The sequence below is a fragment of the Oncorhynchus mykiss genome, chromosome 3 (assembly GCF_013265735.2).
Source record: "Oncorhynchus mykiss isolate Arlee chromosome 3, USDA_OmykA_1.1, whole genome shotgun sequence".
Lineage (NCBI taxonomy): Eukaryota > Metazoa > Chordata > Actinopteri > Salmoniformes > Salmonidae > Oncorhynchus > Oncorhynchus mykiss.
The window spans coordinates 53,921,298-53,939,582 of NC_048567.1; the positions used below are offsets into that span (position 1 = coordinate 53,921,298).

Consider the following 18,285-nt stretch of genomic DNA (forward strand, 5'->3'; position numbering starts at 1 on the left):
TGGTCCTCCTATTCCTGTAGTCCACAATCATCTCCTTTGTCTTGATCACATTGAGGGAGAGGTTGTTGTCCTGGCACCACACTGCCAGGTCTCTGACCTCTTCCATATAGGCTGTCTCATCGTTGTCAGGGATCAGGCCTACCACTGTTGTGTCATCGGCAAACTTAATGATGGCGTTGGGAGTCGTGCCTGGCCATGTAGTCATGAGTGAACAGGGAGTACAGGAGGGGACTGATCACGCACCCATGAGGGGCCCCCGTGTTGAGGATCAGCATGGTGGATGTGTTGTTACCTACCCTTACCACCTGAGGGCAGTCCGTCAGGAAGTCCAGGATCCAGTTGCAGAGGGAGGTGTTTAGTCCCAGGGTCCTTGAGGGCAATGTGGTGTTGAGCTGTAGTCAATGAATAGCGTTCTCACATAGGTGTTTCTTTTGTTCAGGTGGGAAAAGGCAGTGTGGAGTGCAATAGGGATTGCATCATCTGTGGATCTGTTGGGGCAGTATGCAAATTGGAGTGGGACTAGGGTTTCTGGGATGGTGTTGCTGTGAGCCATGACCAGCCTTTCAAAGCACTTTCAAAGCACAAAGCACTCACGGCTACAGACGTGAGTGCTACGGGTCGGTAGTCATTTAGGCAGGATAACTTAGTGTTCTTGGGCAAAGGGATTATGGTGGGTCTGCTTGAAACATGTTGGTATTACAGACTCGGTCAGGGAGAGGTTGAAAATGTCAGTGAAGACACTTGCCAGTTGGTCAGCGCAAGTACCTCCTGGTAATCTGGCCTTGTGAATGTTGACCTGTTTAAAGGTCTTACTCACATCGACTGCGGAGAGCGTGAATACACAGTCGTCCGGAACAGCTGAGGTTCTCATGTATGTTTCAGTGTTACTTTCCTCGAGGCGAGCATAGAAGTAATTTAGCTTGTCTGGTAGTCTTGTGTCACTGGGCAGCTCGCGGCTGTGTTTCCTTTGTAGTCTGTAATAGTGTGCAGGCCCTGTCACATCCGACAAGCGCCGGAGCCGGTGTAGTACGATTCAATATTAGTCCTGTATTGACGCTTTGCCTGTTTGATGGTTCGTCGGAGGTCATAGCGAGATTTCTTATAACCTTCCGGTTTAGAGTCCCGCTCCTTGAAAGTGTCAGCTCTACCCTTTACCACAGTGCGGATGTTGCCTGTAATCCATGGCTTCTCACTCTGGTTGCACATTTAACATGCTGGTAGAAATTAGGTAGAACTGATTTAAGTTTCCCTGTATTAATGTCCCTGGCCACTAGGAGTGCCAACTCTGGGTGAGCGTTTTCCTGTTTTCATATGGCAGTATACAGCTCATTTAATGTGGTCCTAGTGCCAGCATCAGTTTGTGGTGGTAAATAGACAGCTAGGAAGAATATAGATTGGTAAATAGTGTGGTCTACTGTACCTCAGGCTAGCAAAACCTCGAGACTCCCTTGGATTTCGTGCACCATCTGTTGTTTACAAATATATACAGACCGCCACCCCTTGTCTTACCAGAGGCAGCTGTTCTATCCTGCCGAAAAAGCTTGAAACCTGCCAGCTGTATGTTATTCATGTTGTCGTTCAGCCATGACTCGGTGAAACATAAGATATTACAGTTTTTAAATATTCAGTTGGTAGGATATACGTGTTCGTAGTTCATCTGTTTTATCATCCAATCATTGTACGTTGGCTAATAGGACCGATGGTAAAGGCAGATTACACACTCGCCGTTGGTTCCTTACAAGGCACCCAGACCTACATCCCCGATATCTCCATCTCTTACTCCTGCGAATGATGGGGATGAGGGTCTTGTCGGGTGTCTGAAGTAAATCCTTTACGTCCAACTCGTTAAAGAAAAAAAATCTTATTCCAGTACGGGGTGAGTAATCTCTGTCCTGACATCTAGAAGCACTTTTCGGTCATAAGAGACGGTGGCAGAAACATTATGTACAAAATAAGTTACAAATTACGCTAAAAAACAATACACACAATAAATCCGTAAAAAGGCAGCCATCTCCTCCGGCGCCATTATTCCTGCCTCCCACTGAATACAAATCAATGAATGAAGGGACTGGGAGAAGAGCTGTGAATATTCTGTGAATATTCTATCACTATTGTCCTCCCAGGCAAGAGAGAGTGCCCTTGTTCTCTAGCATGGGGCTGTTAGGATCAGAATAAAATGAGAGGGGTTCCCATGTTGTTTTCCACCCTTTTAATGTCACTACATGACTTTGCAATCTCCTGTCAGTCAGTGTGTATAAAATGTTAAGTCTTAGTGCTCATTCACACGAAGCCACATGACAATGGAGAAGGAAGCCATGCCAGATTCACAATCCCAATATCTAGTAATTCTCTCTCTCTGTGCCTTTTCTTCTCAGGAGTCTGTCTTCATGGGTCCATGATCACACCACAACTTGTCAGCACACTATATTTAACTTCGCAACAGCTAACTTAATTCATCCTTTATCAAAAAGAGCAACAAATTATTGAGCCCTGCCGTGTCCTGAGAAACAATTTAGTCAAGCTAATTAAATGTAGCTGTGTTGTACCTTGCTCTCAGTGAGTCATGCATCCTTTACCTCCCTACAACACCCAGCAAATTACATATTCACTGACCCAGTGCTTTCTTTGCTAGCTTGGAAAGGAGGAGAGGGAGAACTACTCAATTGTGGTTTGAAGCAGTGTTAATTAGCTCTTGTTGTAGTGTATTCTTCTCCTGCCTTTGGTTTGACGTGCATGGGTGCTGCCATTAACCACCAGTTTCTCACCTCTCTACAGGCCTGCTGGAAAGCAGCATGCGACTAAAGCCCCATGAGGCTCAAAACTACAGGAAGAAGGCATTGTGGGTATCTTGGATCTCCATCGTGGTGACACTCATCCTGGCAGTGGCAGCCTTCAGTGAGTACATACCATTCAATGGTGTCCTTCAATGGTGCTGTATTGTTTAGTGTACCCTGGTGTCCTTCAACTGTTTTATATTGTTAAGTGAATGTCCCTGAGTGACTGTGGTTCCAGATGTTTCTTGATGACCATTGCTATTAGGTTTTTAACTTGGTGCTCATGGTAAAGTGTGACAGAATATTTTTATTGCAAAACAGGCTGTACTGTAATATTTTGTTGTCAGTATGTTTGTTACACTCAATTATAACTCAGTCCAACAATAAAAAGATCAGAAGGAAGAATGAGAGGGGGAAAAAACGTGGATATGTTTTTGAAGCATTTGTAAGCAAAACCAACCTGCCACTAAATCTCTGGCCCATTGGCACTACTGTACAAAACAACAGAAAGGTAACTTTGCAATCAGACAGAACAGAAGACCAAATCTAACTCTTGTTCATAAATATTGTAGAACATAATTATTTTGAAGCCTTTACAATGCACTGTGAAAAAAGAATGCAGGCCTATGAACTACAATTTGGGAAGATACTCTTGCAGTGCTGCCATTCATTGCTAGTCGCGTCATGTCAAAAAGTTCACTTCATGATGACTCATTCCGTTTGGTGTCTTTTGGTGTTTAGAGTCAAGAGATAAATAAGAGAGAGATTGTCTCTTCAGGTTCAAAGCACACTAGGGAATTCCATTCCAACTTCCTGTTACAAGTCACTCTAGGTCCCTTGAACTTTCCTGTGACCTTTGACACCATGAAAAGGGGCCAGGATTGTCTTTATGGTGTGGTGCATTCACTTGGCAGGTTTGACTTTTAAATGTCTCTGTGAAAGGCAGCGGTGTCATCATGTAACCTTTTCAAGCTTTCATCCCAGGAGGATGTCTTTTGTCCTCTTTCAGGTGTAACTGTCTCTCACCTCAGTGTTTTATATTACAGTTGCAGTGCCTTAAACGGCCTTGCGTGACTCAAAGTACAGCTTACTGTTGCTAGCTGCGAACAGCTGTGGCTCAGAATCAACATTTTGTTTCCTTTCATAAACCAGCTTTTGATTGTACGAAGTAGTTGCACAAAGTGGAGCATCTTTAAACTGGCTCAGTCATAACTGTCTGCAAACTCAACAGAAAAATAGAATATAAAGCGTTGGAGGTTTGGAGTAGACAAAATCAAATCAAATCAAATTGTATTGGTCACATACACATATTTAGCAGATGTTGTGGGTGTTGCGAAATGCTTGTGTACCTAGCTCCAACAGTGCAGTAGTGTCTAAAAATTCCCAACAATACACACAAATCTAAAAGTAAAAGATTGGTATTAAGTGGGGCGGCAGGGTAGCCTGCCTTGCCTAGTTAAATAAAGATAAAATAAAAGTAATATATAAATATCAGGATGATCAATGTCGGAGTTACATGGCCTAAAATACTTCAGAATAGAATACAGTATATACATATGAAATTAGTAAAGCAGTATGTAAACATTATTAAAGCGACTAGTGTGCCATTATTAAAGTGACCAGGGATTCCATGTCTATGTACAGTGCCTTGCGAAAGTATTCGGCCCCCTTGAACTTTACGACCTTTTGCCACATTTCAGGCTTCAAACATAAAGATATAAAACTGTATTTTTTTGTGAAGAATCAACAACAAGTGGGACACAATCATGAAGTGGAACAACATTTATTGGATATTTCAAACTTTTTTAACAAATCAAAAACTGAAAAATTGGGCGTGCAAAATTATTCAGCCCCTTTACTTTCAGTGCAGCAAACTCTCTCCAGAAGTTCAGTGAGGATCTCTGAATGTTGACCTAAATGACTAATGATGATAAATACAATCCACCTGTGTGTAATCAAGTCTCCGTATAAATGCACCTGCACTGTGATAGTCTCAGAGGTCCGTCAAAAGCGCAGAGAGCATCATGAAGAACAAGGAACACACCAGGCAGGTCCGAGATACTGTTGTGAAGAAGTTTAAAGCCGGATTTGGATACAAAAAGATTTCCCAAGCTTTAAACATCCCAAGGAGCACTGTGCAAGCGATAATATTGAAATGGAAGGAGTATCAGACCACTGCAAATCCACCAAGATCTGGCCGTCCCTCTAAACTTTCAGCTCATACAAGGAGAAGACTGATCAGAGATGCAGCCAAGAGGCCCATGATCACTCTGGATGAACTGCAGAGATCTACAGCTGAGGTGGGAGACTCCATAGGACAACAATCAGTCGTATATTGCACAAATCTGGCCTTTATGGAAGAGTGGCAAGAAGAAAGCCATTTCTTAAAGATATCCATAAAAAGTGTCGTTTAAAGTTTGCCACAAGCCACCTGGGAGACACACCAAACATGTGGAAGAAAGTGCTCTGGTCAGATGAAACCAAAATTGAACTTTTTGGCAACAATGTAAAACGTTATGTTTGGCGTAAAAGCAACACAGCTGAACACACCATCCCCACTGTCAAACATGGTGGTGGCAGCATCATGGTTTGGGCCTGCTTTTCTTCAGCAGGGACAGGGAAGATGGTTAAAATTGATGGGAAGATGGATGGAGCCAAATACAGGACCATTCTGGAAGAAAACCTGATGGAGTCTGCAAAAGACCTGAGACTGGGACGGAGATTTGTCTTCCAACAAGACAATGATCCAAAACATAAAGCAAAATCTACAATGGAATGGTTCAAAAATAAGCATATCCAGGTGTTAGAATGGCCAAGTCAAAGTCCAGACCTGAATCCAATCGAGAATCTGTGGAAAGAACTGAAAACTGCTGTTCACAAATGCTCTCCATCCAACCTCACTGAGCTCTGTTTTGCAAGGAGGAATGGGAAAAAATTTCAGTCTCTCGATGTGCAAAACTGATAGAGACATACCCCAAGCGACTTACAGCTGTAATCGCAGCAAAAGGTGGCGCTACAAAGTATTAACTTAAGGGGGCTGAATAATTTTGCACGCCCAATTTTTCAGTTTTTGATTTGTTAAAAAAGTTTGAAATATCCAATAAATGTCATTCCACTTCATGATTGTGTCCCACTCGTTGTTGATTCTTCACAAAAAAATACAGTTTTATATCTTTATGTTTGAAGCCTGAAATGTGGCAAAAGGTCGCAAAGTTCAAGGGGGCCGAATACTTTCGCAAGGCACTGTATATAGGTCAGCAGCACTTAATGATGACAGAAGTGAGTGCTACGGAGCGATAGTCATTTAGTTCAGTTACCTTTGCTTTCTTGTGTACAGGAACAATTGTGGACATCTTGAAGTAAGTGGGGACAGCAGACGATGTGCCCTTGAGCAAGGCCCTTCACTCTAATAGGAAATTCAGATCTATCCAAATAGCTTGATTGTCCACATGGTAATGAGTATCTACAGTGGAATAAACTTAATGTATATTCTAATGTTGCACCTTCCAGAATAGTGGCGTTTGTTTTATTTTATTTTTTATTTTTATTTCACCTTTATTTCATTTAACCAGGTAGGCCAGTTGAGAAAAAGTTCTCATTTATAACTGCGACCTGGCCAAGATAAAGCAAAGCAGTGCGACAAAAACAACAACACAGCGTTACACATTGGATAAACAAACAGTCAATAACACAATAGAATAATCTGTATACAGTGTGTGCAAATTAAGTAAGGAGGTAAGGCAATAAATAGGCCAATAGTGGCGAAGTAATTACAATTTAGCAATTAACACTGTAGTGATAGATGTGCAGATGAGGATGTGCAAGTAGAAATACTGGTGTGCAAAAGAGCATAAAAACAAAAACAACTATGGGGATGAGGTAGGTAGGTGCGTGGGATATTTACAGATGAGCTGTGTACAGCTGCAGCGATCGGTAAGCTGCTCTGACAGCTGATGCCTAAAGTTAGTGAGGGAGATATAAGTCTCCAACTTCAGTGATTTTTGCAATTCGTTCCAGTCATTGGCAGCAGAAAACTGGAAGGAAAGGCGGCCAAAGGGGGTGTTGGCTTTGGGGATGACCAGTGAAATATACCTGCTGGAGCGCATGCTATGTGTGGGTGTTGATATGGTGCCCAGTGAACTGAGATAAGGTGGCGCTTTACCTAGCAAAGACTTATAGATGACCTGGAGCCAGTGGGTTTTGCGACGAATATGTAGCGAGGACCAGCCAACAAGAGCATACAGGTCGCAGTGGAGGGTAGTATATGGGGCTTTGGTGACAAAACGGATGGCACTGTGATGGACTGCATCCAATTTGCTGAGTAGAGTGTTGGAGGCTATTTTGCAAATGATATCGCCGAAGTCAAGGATCGGTAGGATAGTCAGTTTTACGAGGGTATGTTTGGCAGCATGAGTGAAGGAGACTTTGTTACGAAATAGGAAGACGATTCTAGATTTCATTTTGGATTGGAGATGCTTAATGTGAGTCTGGAGGGAGAGTTTACAGTCTACCCAGACACCTAGGTATTTATAGTTGTCCACATATTCTAAGTCAGAACCGTCCAGAGTAGTGATGCTATTCGGGCGGGCAGGTGCGGGCAGTGAAGAGCATGCATTTAGTTTTACTAGAATTTAAGAGCAGTTGGAGGCCATGGAAGGAGTGCTATATGGCATTGAAGCTCATTTGGAGGTTTGTTAACAGAATGACACTTGACAATTACGTGTAAATGAGGCAATGTCTCATCTGTTAGACAAACGGTAGGCAATTTGTGGTTGTTAGTAGTAGTGGTCCTCTGTAGCTCAGTTGGTAGAGCACGGCACTTGCAATGCCAGGATAGTGGCTTTCAGTTCCAGGGACCACCTGTATATGAACTGTATGCACGCATAACTGTAAGTCGCTTTGGAAAAATGTGTCTGCTAAATGGCATGTTTTATACTGAACAAAAATATAAATGCAACAATTTCAAAGATTTTACTCTGTTACGGTTCATATAAGGAAATCAGTCAATTGAAATATTTTTTTAGGCCCTAATCTATGGATTTCACATGACTGGGAATACAGATATGCATCTGTTAGTCACAGATATCTTTACAAAAAAAAGGTAGGGGTGTGGATCACAAAACCAGTCAGTATCTGGTGTGACCATTTGCCTCATGCAGCACGACACATCTTCTTCACATAAAGCTTATGGGAATGTTGATCCACTCCTCTTCAATGGCTTTGCCAAGTTGTTGGATATTGGCAGGAACTGGAACACGCTGTTGTACACATCGATCCAGAGCATCCCAAACATGCTCAATGGCTAACATGTCTGCTGAGTATGCATGCCATGGAAGAACTGGGACATTTTCAGCTTCCAGGAATTGTATACAGATCCTTGTGACATGGGGCTGTGCATTATCATGCTGAAACATGAGGTGATGGCGGCGGATGAATGGCACGACAAAGGGCCTCAGGATCTCGTCACGGTATCTCTGTGCATTCAAATTGCCATTGAAAAAATGCAATTGTGTTCTTTGTCCGTAGCTTATTCCTGCCCATACCATAACCCCACCGCCACCATTGGGCACTCTGTTCACAACATTGACATCAGCAAACTGCTTTCCCAGAACAAGGTGCATCTGTTTAATGATCATGCTGTTTAATCAGCTTCTTGATATGCCACACTTGTCAGGTGGATGGATTATCTTGGCAAAGGAGAAATGCTCACTAACTGGGATGTAACCAGATTTGTGCACAACATTTTGGAGAACTAAGGAATCTTTTATTTTAGTTCATGAAACATGGGACCAACACTTTACATGTTGCATTTATATTTTTGTTCAGTGTATATAATCATATCTCTGTGGGATTGTGTGATGCCTGATGCCTGAATGTGTTTTAATTATTGTGCCTGCTCTATCTACAGTAGTCAATGTCCTCGAAGGTTAAATACGGTGTATTACTGTTCTGCCTGCCTGCTGAGAGAGCACTGTATAATAGCAAAGCTGCTTCATATTCAAAGACGTGTTTCTTCACAACAAGCTGATTTCAGAAAGCCTACAGCCCTGTTAGGGATTGTCTGAGGATTCTGGATGGTGACAAATGGTGTGCTGCTCGATTAATCTGTCCCTCTGTCTGGTTCCATTTGATGCTATGTGAGGAGGGACGGAGAGAGATGGATAGAGAGAGAGAAAGCGGGAGAGATGGGGAGAGAGAGAGAGGAGGATGAATAAAGCACATCAGTGAAATCTCTGTTATGGGTGGTCCAAATTATTCCCATCTGAATGTGGAGCGAGCTAATTTGGCTGAGAAAACAACTCCTCTTAACCGTCTCTCACAGCAGTAATTGGCTTGGTTTTAACCCAGTTATAGTCTGAACACAAGTTAAAAATAAACACTCAATGATTCTGGCTATTGAGTCGGGCCAGCATCATACCACCCTGCATCCCACTGCTGACTTTCCTCTGAAGCTAAGCAAGGATGGTCCTGGTCGGCCCCTGGATGGGATACCAGATGCTGCTGGAAGTGGTGTTGGAGAGCCAGTAGGAAGTACACTTTCCTCTGGTCTAAAGAAATATCCCAATGCCCCTGGGCAGTGATTGGGGACAGAGGGTGTCCCACGTTAGATGGTTGTTCTGACTCTCTGTGGTCACTAAAGATCCCATGACAATTGTCATAAGAGTAGGGGTGTTAACTCCGGTGTCCTGGCTAAATTCCCCATCTGTCCCTCATATCATCATGGCCACATAATCATCCCCTGCTTCCAATTGGCTCATTCATCCCCCCTCCTCTCCCCTGGAACTATTCCCTGCTGTAAATATGAATGTTTTCTCAGTCAACTTACCTGGTAAAGTAAGGGTTAAATTAAATTGGCTATCCAGTTCACATTAAACAGATTCTACAGTACTTTTATATACTTTTTAGCCAGTAGTTCTGAAAGTAGCGTCCACAAGCCAAAGGTGGTCTCATAAAATTGCGTACTACATCACATATGTTCAAATAATGTGCACCAAGTCATTGCTCTCTCTCTCCCTCTGTCGTGTGTGATTCTTGGCTGGAACTTGAATTGCTAGGCGGCTGGCCCATGTAGGGGGAAATGTAGGGGAAATGGTGCAGCACCTCTTCCAGAAAAGAGTTGCTTTCAAACTAGGGATGTCTTGGCTAATTGAGGTAAGACAGTAATTCTGCTCATAGATTATGCATGTATGAACTACACATTGAGACATTCACCCCAAAGTGGTTTAAAAAATACTTAGTAGTCCACAAATACCAGAGCATGTCTTTAAGATAACTTTGTGCATATAAGGGACATTCTCTTGCAGGTACTAAAACAGTTAAATGTGGTAGCTAGTGCAGGCAAATGTTCACAGGAATCTATATAATGTGTACTGGACATCAGATCTGAAGAAGTAATTATCTTATTTGAGACCACTTATGTCGTAGAGGTAGCCCTTTAACTAGAATCATTGGCCTTCGACTTGGTGCTGTTTTCCTATGTTGCCCCTAGACCTCCAGCTTTCCCCTTGGTTTTAAATAAAACATTAGCTGGCTTCCACAAACCGCTGTGCCGCCAGGCTTAGTACACTTCGCTTCCTCCTTCTCCGTTCCCTCTGTTTTCTAATCAACTTCAAATCTAATAATTTCAGCCAAAGTGCAGCATCAAAATTGCTTTTAGAGCACAGGAGTATAAGGGAATGAATACATTCACATCTTTAGAAGATACTGTTCATATTCCATTCGTATAAAATGATATTGTCATATAATATTCTGTTCTTTGAAGTGGATGAGGCATACAGTACCTTCAGAAAGTATTCACACCCCTTGACTTTTTCCACATTTTGTTGTGTTACAAAGTGGAATTAAAATGGATTTAATTGTCATTTTTTTGTAAACAATCTACACAAAGTACTCTGTCATGTCAAAGTGGAAGAAAAAATCTAACATTTGTATAAAAAAATATAATGTCAAATAAAACAGTCATATATCTTGATTATTTCAATAAAAGTCAATAAATGTTAGAATCACTTTGAGTCTTTCTGGGTAAGTCTTTAAGAGCTTTCCGCACCTTGATTGTTCAACATTTTCCCATTATTCTTTTCAAAATTCTTTAAGCTCTGTCAAATTGGTTGTTGATCATTGCCAGACAACCATTTTTAGGCCTTGCCAAGGATTTTCAAGCAGAAGTTTAAGTCAAAAGTGTAACTCTGCCACTCAGGAACATTCAATGTCTTCTTGGTAAGCAACTCCAGTGTAGATTTGGCCTTGTGTTTTAGGTTATTGTCGTGCGGAAAGGTGAATTCATCTCCCAGTGTCTGGTGGAAAGCAGACTGAACCAGGTTTTCCTCTAGGGTTTTTGCATGTGCTTAACTCCATTCTGTTTATTTTGTATCCTTGCTGATTACAATAACATGATGCAGCAACCACTATGCTTGAAAATATGGAGAGTGGTACTCAGTAATGTGTTGTATTGGTTTTGCCCCAAACATAACACTTGGTATTCAGGAGAAAAGGTTAATTGCTTTGCCATATTTTTTGCAGTATTACTTTAGTGCCTTGTTGCAAACAGGATACATGTTTTGGAATATTTTGTATTCTGTACAGGTGTCCTTCTTTTCACTCTGTTATTTATGTTAGTATTGTGGAGTAACAATGTTGTTGATCCATCATCAGGTTTCTCCTATCACAGCCATTAAACTCTGTAACTGTTTTAAGGTCACCTTTCACCTAATGGTGAAATCCCTGAGTGGTGTCCTTCCTCTCTGGAAACTGAGTTAGGGAGGACGCCTGTATTTTTGTAGTGACTGGGTATATTGATACACCACCCAAAGTGTAATTAATAACTTTACTATGTTCAAAGGGATATTTAATGTCTGCTTTAATTGTTTTACCCATATACCAATTGGTTCCCTTCTTTTCGAGGCATTGGAAAACCTCCCTGGTCTTTGTGATTGTATCTGTGTTTGAAATTCACTGCTCGACTGAGGGACCTTACATATGTCTGGAGTACAGAGATGAGGTAGTCATTCAAAAATCATGTTAAATTATTATTCCACACAGAGCTAGTCCATGCAACTTATTATGTGACTTGTTCTCAACATTTTTACTCCTGAACTTGTTTTCCATAACAAAGAGTTTGAATACTTATTGACTCAAGACACTTCAGCTTTTCATTTTTTATTAATATGTAAAACATTTTACATGATGGGGTATTGTGTGTAGGCCAGTGACACAAAAGTTCAATTGAATCAATTTGAAATTCAGGCTGTAACTCAACAAAATGTGAAAAAAGTTGAGGGGTGTGAATGCTTTCTGAAGGTCCTGTATATTTTAATCTAATGTTATTTAAGTTTGTTTCCAACAATAACGCTGTACATTCCATGGTGAAATTACAATGTGGTGTTGTGAAAAGATTAAACCTTGTTCGAACATAAATGTACCTGAGGTCATTACTCACACAGTATTCAGGAATTTGACAATGACTGGTCCCAGATTCCATGGCAAATACCATAGGAGTTGGTAAAACAGCACAGAGAGATCTGGGACAAGGCGTTGGAATGTGAGTGACACTTGGAAGGAAAGCTTCACTATAGTTGCTGGGCAGCTGAACATGACAGATGGGTGGAAAAGCCACATTACAATGGATGGCAGTCCACCCCCATTCCGTCTGAAAGCTCTGCTAAACTGTTGGTGAATATCTGTGTCCTAAATGGTACCCTTTTCCTCTATGGTTCTGGTCAAAAATAGTGCACTATATACATGTAGGGAATAGGGTCCCTATTGGGACTCACTCAAAATATTTTTTTTAGAGAGACAGACAGATGTACAGGAGTCTGGAGGGAATACAATAAATAATTTGTAGCTTTGAAAACACCCAGCAAAGGAAAACATTCTCACCGGCTCAGACATTCATCTTGTCGCCTTTTGCTTGGTGGAAAACATGATTATTTATTAATTTGTTTTTCTTTCCTGTTGGTAAATGTCAAAACAACAAGGAGAGATGGACAACAAGGCATGGTGAATAAAAATGGAATCCATTTGTGTCTATAATTAGAGGGGCCAATCAATGTGTGACATCAGGGTTAAAATTTAAAAATGGTTTGATATACATTTAAATATAGTTGCCAGGTCATTTTGTGCTTTAGTAAACTTCTCTATAATTTATAGCCATGCTAAACATTCCTGAATAATGAAAAAGATAAATAACAGCATTTCTATATGTTTTAATAGACCATATAATAATGGAATATTATACAATTATATTATACAATGGGTTTTGTCAACAAAATCATTAACACTTATAACCAATAATGAAATCATTATAATAAGTTAACTCTTCAAGCATTGTGTGTGTGTGTGAGTCTGTCTGAAAACTAGCCATCAAATTATTTCTTCCTCTGTCCTTCCTCCACTCCTTGTCTCTCCTTGAAAATGCATTGTAGCCTGAGGAAAAGGACCTTCACTCCTCACCCCCAAAGTGCTTTGAGAGGGATGAGGGGAATGGTGAAAAAAAGGGGAGAATCTCAGTTGCATTTCCTTGCTGCCTTACATCCTCTCCATTGGATAAGAAGGTGAGAGGGGAAGGACCTCTAACATTCTCATCCAATCAGTTTTGAGGAAAGAGGATGTGACGAATCAGGGAAATACAATAAAACATTATACCAAGCACAGAGGAAGTAAGTATTTGACAGCTATTAAATCCCCCATGCAGTCTTTCTAATTGTATTTTGAAATCATCACTGTATGTCTAATAAATCCCTCCAAAATATTTGGCTCTTGAAATGCTCAGTCTGATCGTGTGGGTGTTATGAAACAAATTTGAAGATTTTTACATACACAGCCCTGATTTGCTGATAGGAGTGTGATAGTCTAGAGGCCTTTCAGGCCTTTATGGTAGAGTGGCCAGACAGAAGCATCTCCTCAGTAAAAGGCACATGACAGCCCGGTTGGAGTTTGAAAAAAGGCACTTAAACGACTCTCAGACCATGATAAACAAGATTCTCTGGTCTGATGAAACCACGATTGATCTATTTGGCCTGAATGACAAGTGTCACATCTGGAGGAAACCAGGCACCATCCCTACGGTGGAACATTTTGGTGGCAGCATCATGCTGTGGGGATGTTTTCAGCGGCAGGGACTGGGAGACTAGTCAGGATTGAGGGAAAGATGAACGGAGAAAAGTACAGAGAGATCCTTGATGATAACCTGCTCCAGAGCGATCAGGACCTCAGACTGGGGCAAAGATTCACCTTCCAACAGGACAATGACCCTACGCAGGAGTGGCTTCGGGACAGGTCTCTGAATGTCCTTAAGTGGTCCTTGAGTGACTTGAACCCGATGGAGCATCTCTGAAGAGACCTGCAAATAGATGTGCAGTGACGCTCCCCTTACAACCTGACAGAGCTTGAGAAGATATGTAGAGAAGAATGGGAGAAACTCCCTAAACGCAGGTGTGCCAAGCTTATAGCATCATACCCAAGAGGACTCGAGGCTGTAATCGCTGCTAAAGGTGCTTCAACAAAGTACTGAGTAAATGTAAATGTGATATTTCAGAAGTTTTTAAAAATAAATTAGCAAGCTGAAACAGGACAGTTTTTTTCCGATACCAGACCAAGCAGCTGATGGACAAACAATTGTCAGCACAAAGGTCCAAGCAGCAACGGGACTTTGAAGTTCTATGACGCTGTCATTACATACATTGACAAGTGGTTTGATTCCTCACCAGAACATGTAATGGTGAAACTGATCTGCCTCTATGATGAGCTCTCCTTCACTGACCTGGAGCAGGTGGTGGTTGCCCTCAAAATGACAGAGACAGTCAGTATGGACCAACTCTATGAGGAGCTCTCCTTCACTGACCTGGAGCAGGTGGTGGTGGCCCTCAAAATGACAGAGACCGTCAGTATGGACCAACTCTATGAGGAGCTCTCCTTCACTGACCTGGAGCAGGTGGTGGTTGCCATCAAAATGACAGAGACAGTCAGTATGGACCATATCTATGAAGAGTTTTGTGCTAGCCGAGGAAATACAGAAAGCCAGACAGGATACCACAAAATCCACCAATGAGAAGTAGGTGGCAGTTTTCCAAAACCTAGGGAAAGCCAACTTGGTCAACATGTTCAGGATTGTCTCATTTGTCCTCAGTGTGCCAGGCTCAAATGCCTTTGTAGAGGATTTTCTGTCTGATGACCATTAAATGGTCAGACTCAAGAAACCGATGTAGCACAGAGCTGATCAAAAATGAACTTCAAATATCTGTGAACTGTGACTTGTCATGTAATGACTTCTCTCTGGCTATGCAAAAGGAGAAAGGACTGCTTGAACCAGTGAAGAGCAGCAAAAAACAACTAGACTTGGTGTGGTACTCATGCTCCTATTTTCCTCTTTTGCATTTGAAAAGTAGTTTTTTTGCTGTTAAGGTCCAAATTGTGATTTCTTTGATCATTTATTTTGAGGTTTATTCACATACGTTTACATAATGATACAGTTTTAGTAAAGCTATAGACTAAATGGAATATACAAATGTTTTTCCTTTCCAATTGAATAAGAATATGAATATACACTGTATATTCATTCACACAACACCACACCGCCGTGGCACAATGCACTGGCACGCAACCTTTTGTCCCTTATTTGGTAGTGAGAACGTTGGTAACCCTAGCATGTACTGTATGACAGTGTCATAGACCATTTCAGCAAAATGAAAGAGAGGAGGATGGCATTGGCATTTCTTTACAAGTAGGGTGAGTGAGTCAACATGTTTGTTCTACTTAAAAGCACACACACACACACGCACAGACACAGAAATCAGTTCCATGGACAGCCACATCATATCACACATATCACATCAGCTGACGTTGATTGGACTAAATTGTTTTTGGTATCTTTTATTTGTCACTGTGTCAGAGGTGATTTGATGATGTTGAAATGTTAAAGTTGAAATGGTGCTAGAATAGTGGAGGCAGATTCGGTTTTCTTTGTGACTTACGGTAGGTAGCCTAACTCTCCGTGGTTTTAAATCAATAATGTTAGTTGTTTAGTAGCCCGGATATGTTGGAAACATTGACTTGCTTGACTGTGCTGTAGGTTTTGTAACTGTTTGTTAAGTGCACTATGCTTTGTGGACTTCACTAGATAGATGTTGCTCTCCGGTTTTGTGATGAAACAGGTGTGGTTGAATTTATTCTGCCACTGTGTCTTCTTATTGTCTCGGCCTTAGGCCTTGGTGGCAAGGCATATGAACTAACAGGTTATAGCGCAAACAATACAATTATCACAACACATACAGTGGGTTGTAATATGGCTTTTTTTCCTGGCTTGGCTTTCCCATATAAGGGCACAAGGCGAGACCCAGATGCAGACACGGGAGGCAGATGGTTTGAGTCTTTGATATTTATTAATCAATCCAAACGGGGCAGACAAGAGAATGGTTGTGGACAGGCAAAAGGTCAAAACCAGTTCAGAGTCCAGGAGGTACAGAGTGGCAGGCAGGCTCGAGGTCAGGGCAGGCAGAATGCTCAGGCAGGCGTGTACCTTAGTCCAGAAAACAGGCAAGGGTCAAAATCGTGAGGACTAGGAAAAAGAGAGTAGAAGCAGGAGTATGGGAAAACACACTGGTTGACTTGAAAGGCATACAATACGAACTGGCACAGAGAGACAGGAAACACAGGGATAAATACACCAGGGAAAATAAACGACACCTGGAGGGGGTGGAGATAATCACAAGGACAGGTGAAACAGATCAGGGTGTGACACCCCAGTGATTTTACCAAGGCACCGCTACTGGACAGCAATATCCACACATTTTACAGGATCAAGCTCATTGTGTAATTAAATTGTGAAATGCTTAGTATGAGATAAGGACAAACAGCAGCATCATAAATGTAAGAAAAGAAAGGTAGTGTTTTATGTCACATGATTTTTGCCAAATCTGTGAAAACTCCAAGCATGAGAAAAGGTTTAAACATTAGGTTTTGATTCAACTCATGAATTATATTGAGTGTATTTATGTTCCTTTCCCCTTTATATCTTAATGTATTAACGTTAAAAAAAGGCGAATTATTATGAATGACTTTGTAACAGCTCCAAACAGTTGTCCACTATAAGAAATAGACTATAGAATGACCCATTTACTGTGGGACATTTACAGATTGTTCTTCAATGTAATTGTGTTTTCCTCCTCCACATAAAGGCAATATACTGTCAGGTACAGTACATTGATTAAAACACTTAGTAAAGCAGTGATCTATGGAATGCGTTGTTTGTATGAACTGCTATAGGAAAATAATGTGTTACTGGAAAGCAAGGACCAGTGAGTTCAAGGCTGCACAGCTTTTATATCCTCTAGTCTACGGGATCGGTGTCCCTATAACGGGATGGTTGATGCTAACTTGCACTAACGTGACTAGAATGAAGTAACAGCAAACTTTCCAGGACATAGACATGTCTTATATGGGCAGAACACTCAAATTATTGTTAATCTAACTGCACTGTCCATATCACATTAGCTATCACAGTGAAAAAATACCATGCTATTGTTTGAGGAAAGTGCATAACAACAAACTTTTATAACAGCAACTGGTTTGATACATTCACAGCTGAAGGTAAATAATGTACTTACATTCAGTAATCTTGCTCTGATTTGTCATTCTGAGGGCCCCAGAGATAAATTGTAGCATAGTTTTGTTTGATAAAATCAATTTTTATATTCAAATGTAGGGAACTGGGTTTTACTGTTTGAACCCCTGCTGACTCTGGCTCCACACCCACCCCGCTCATCCATCTAGATGTGTGAAAGTTAGTGTATAAGCTAATGATCCATCATGTATGACATTCCTGGGAGTGTGTAAACTTAAATGTTGTATTACCATATCATTTTTGTGTTTTCTCTATAGTTATGTACTTGAAAATGTATCAATTGACCAATTCCGCACATTTGGGCAGACTTGATACAAAATACTGTTCTCTATTGTAATGCTTCTATCACGCTTTAAGGTAACAAAAGTTAATTTTTTAAACAGGGGCAGGCAAACAACAGGTCAAGGCAGGCAGGGGTCAATAATCCAGAGAGGGTGTAAGGCACCAGAACAGCAGGTGGGCTCAGGGTCAGGTCAGGCAGAGGTCAGTAATCCAGAGTATTGGGGCAAAGGTACAGGATGACAGGCAGGGTCAGGACAGGCAGAATGGTCAGAACAGGAGCAAGGAGTAGGCGGGCGCAGGGAAACAAAACACTAGTAGGTTCTATGAAACAAAACAAACTGGCCCCAGACAAACAAAGAACACAGGTATAAATACACAGGGGATATGGAGATGGGCAACACCTGGAGGGGGGTGGAGACAAGCACAAAGACAGGTGAAACAGATCAGGGTGTGACAGCTTCACTGGATCAATCTGAAACGTTGCACACACACTGCAAAATCATAATTGCACCTAAAAGGAAATATTATATTATGGCCTTTCTCTTACATTTAAAAACATTTGAAAACGCATGTTTTTTTTGTGTTATCTCTTACCAGAACTAATCACCTTTC

At 41.4% G+C, this 18,285-nt stretch overlaps 1 protein-coding gene across 2 annotated transcripts in view; it reads left to right on the plus strand.

The window, feature by feature from the left end:
* The window catches only part of LOC110520204 (transmembrane protein 163), an 86,172-nt gene that overhangs the window by 16,988 nt on the left and 50,899 nt on the right, over positions 1 to 18,285 (plus strand). For both annotated transcript variants that reach the window (XM_036974583.1, XM_036974584.1), the window contains exon 2: positions 2,776 to 2,895. In XM_036974583.1, the coding sequence (XP_036830478.1) occupies positions 2,776 to 2,895 (120 nt within the window). The remainder of the gene's footprint in view (positions 1 to 2,775; positions 2,896 to 18,285) is intronic.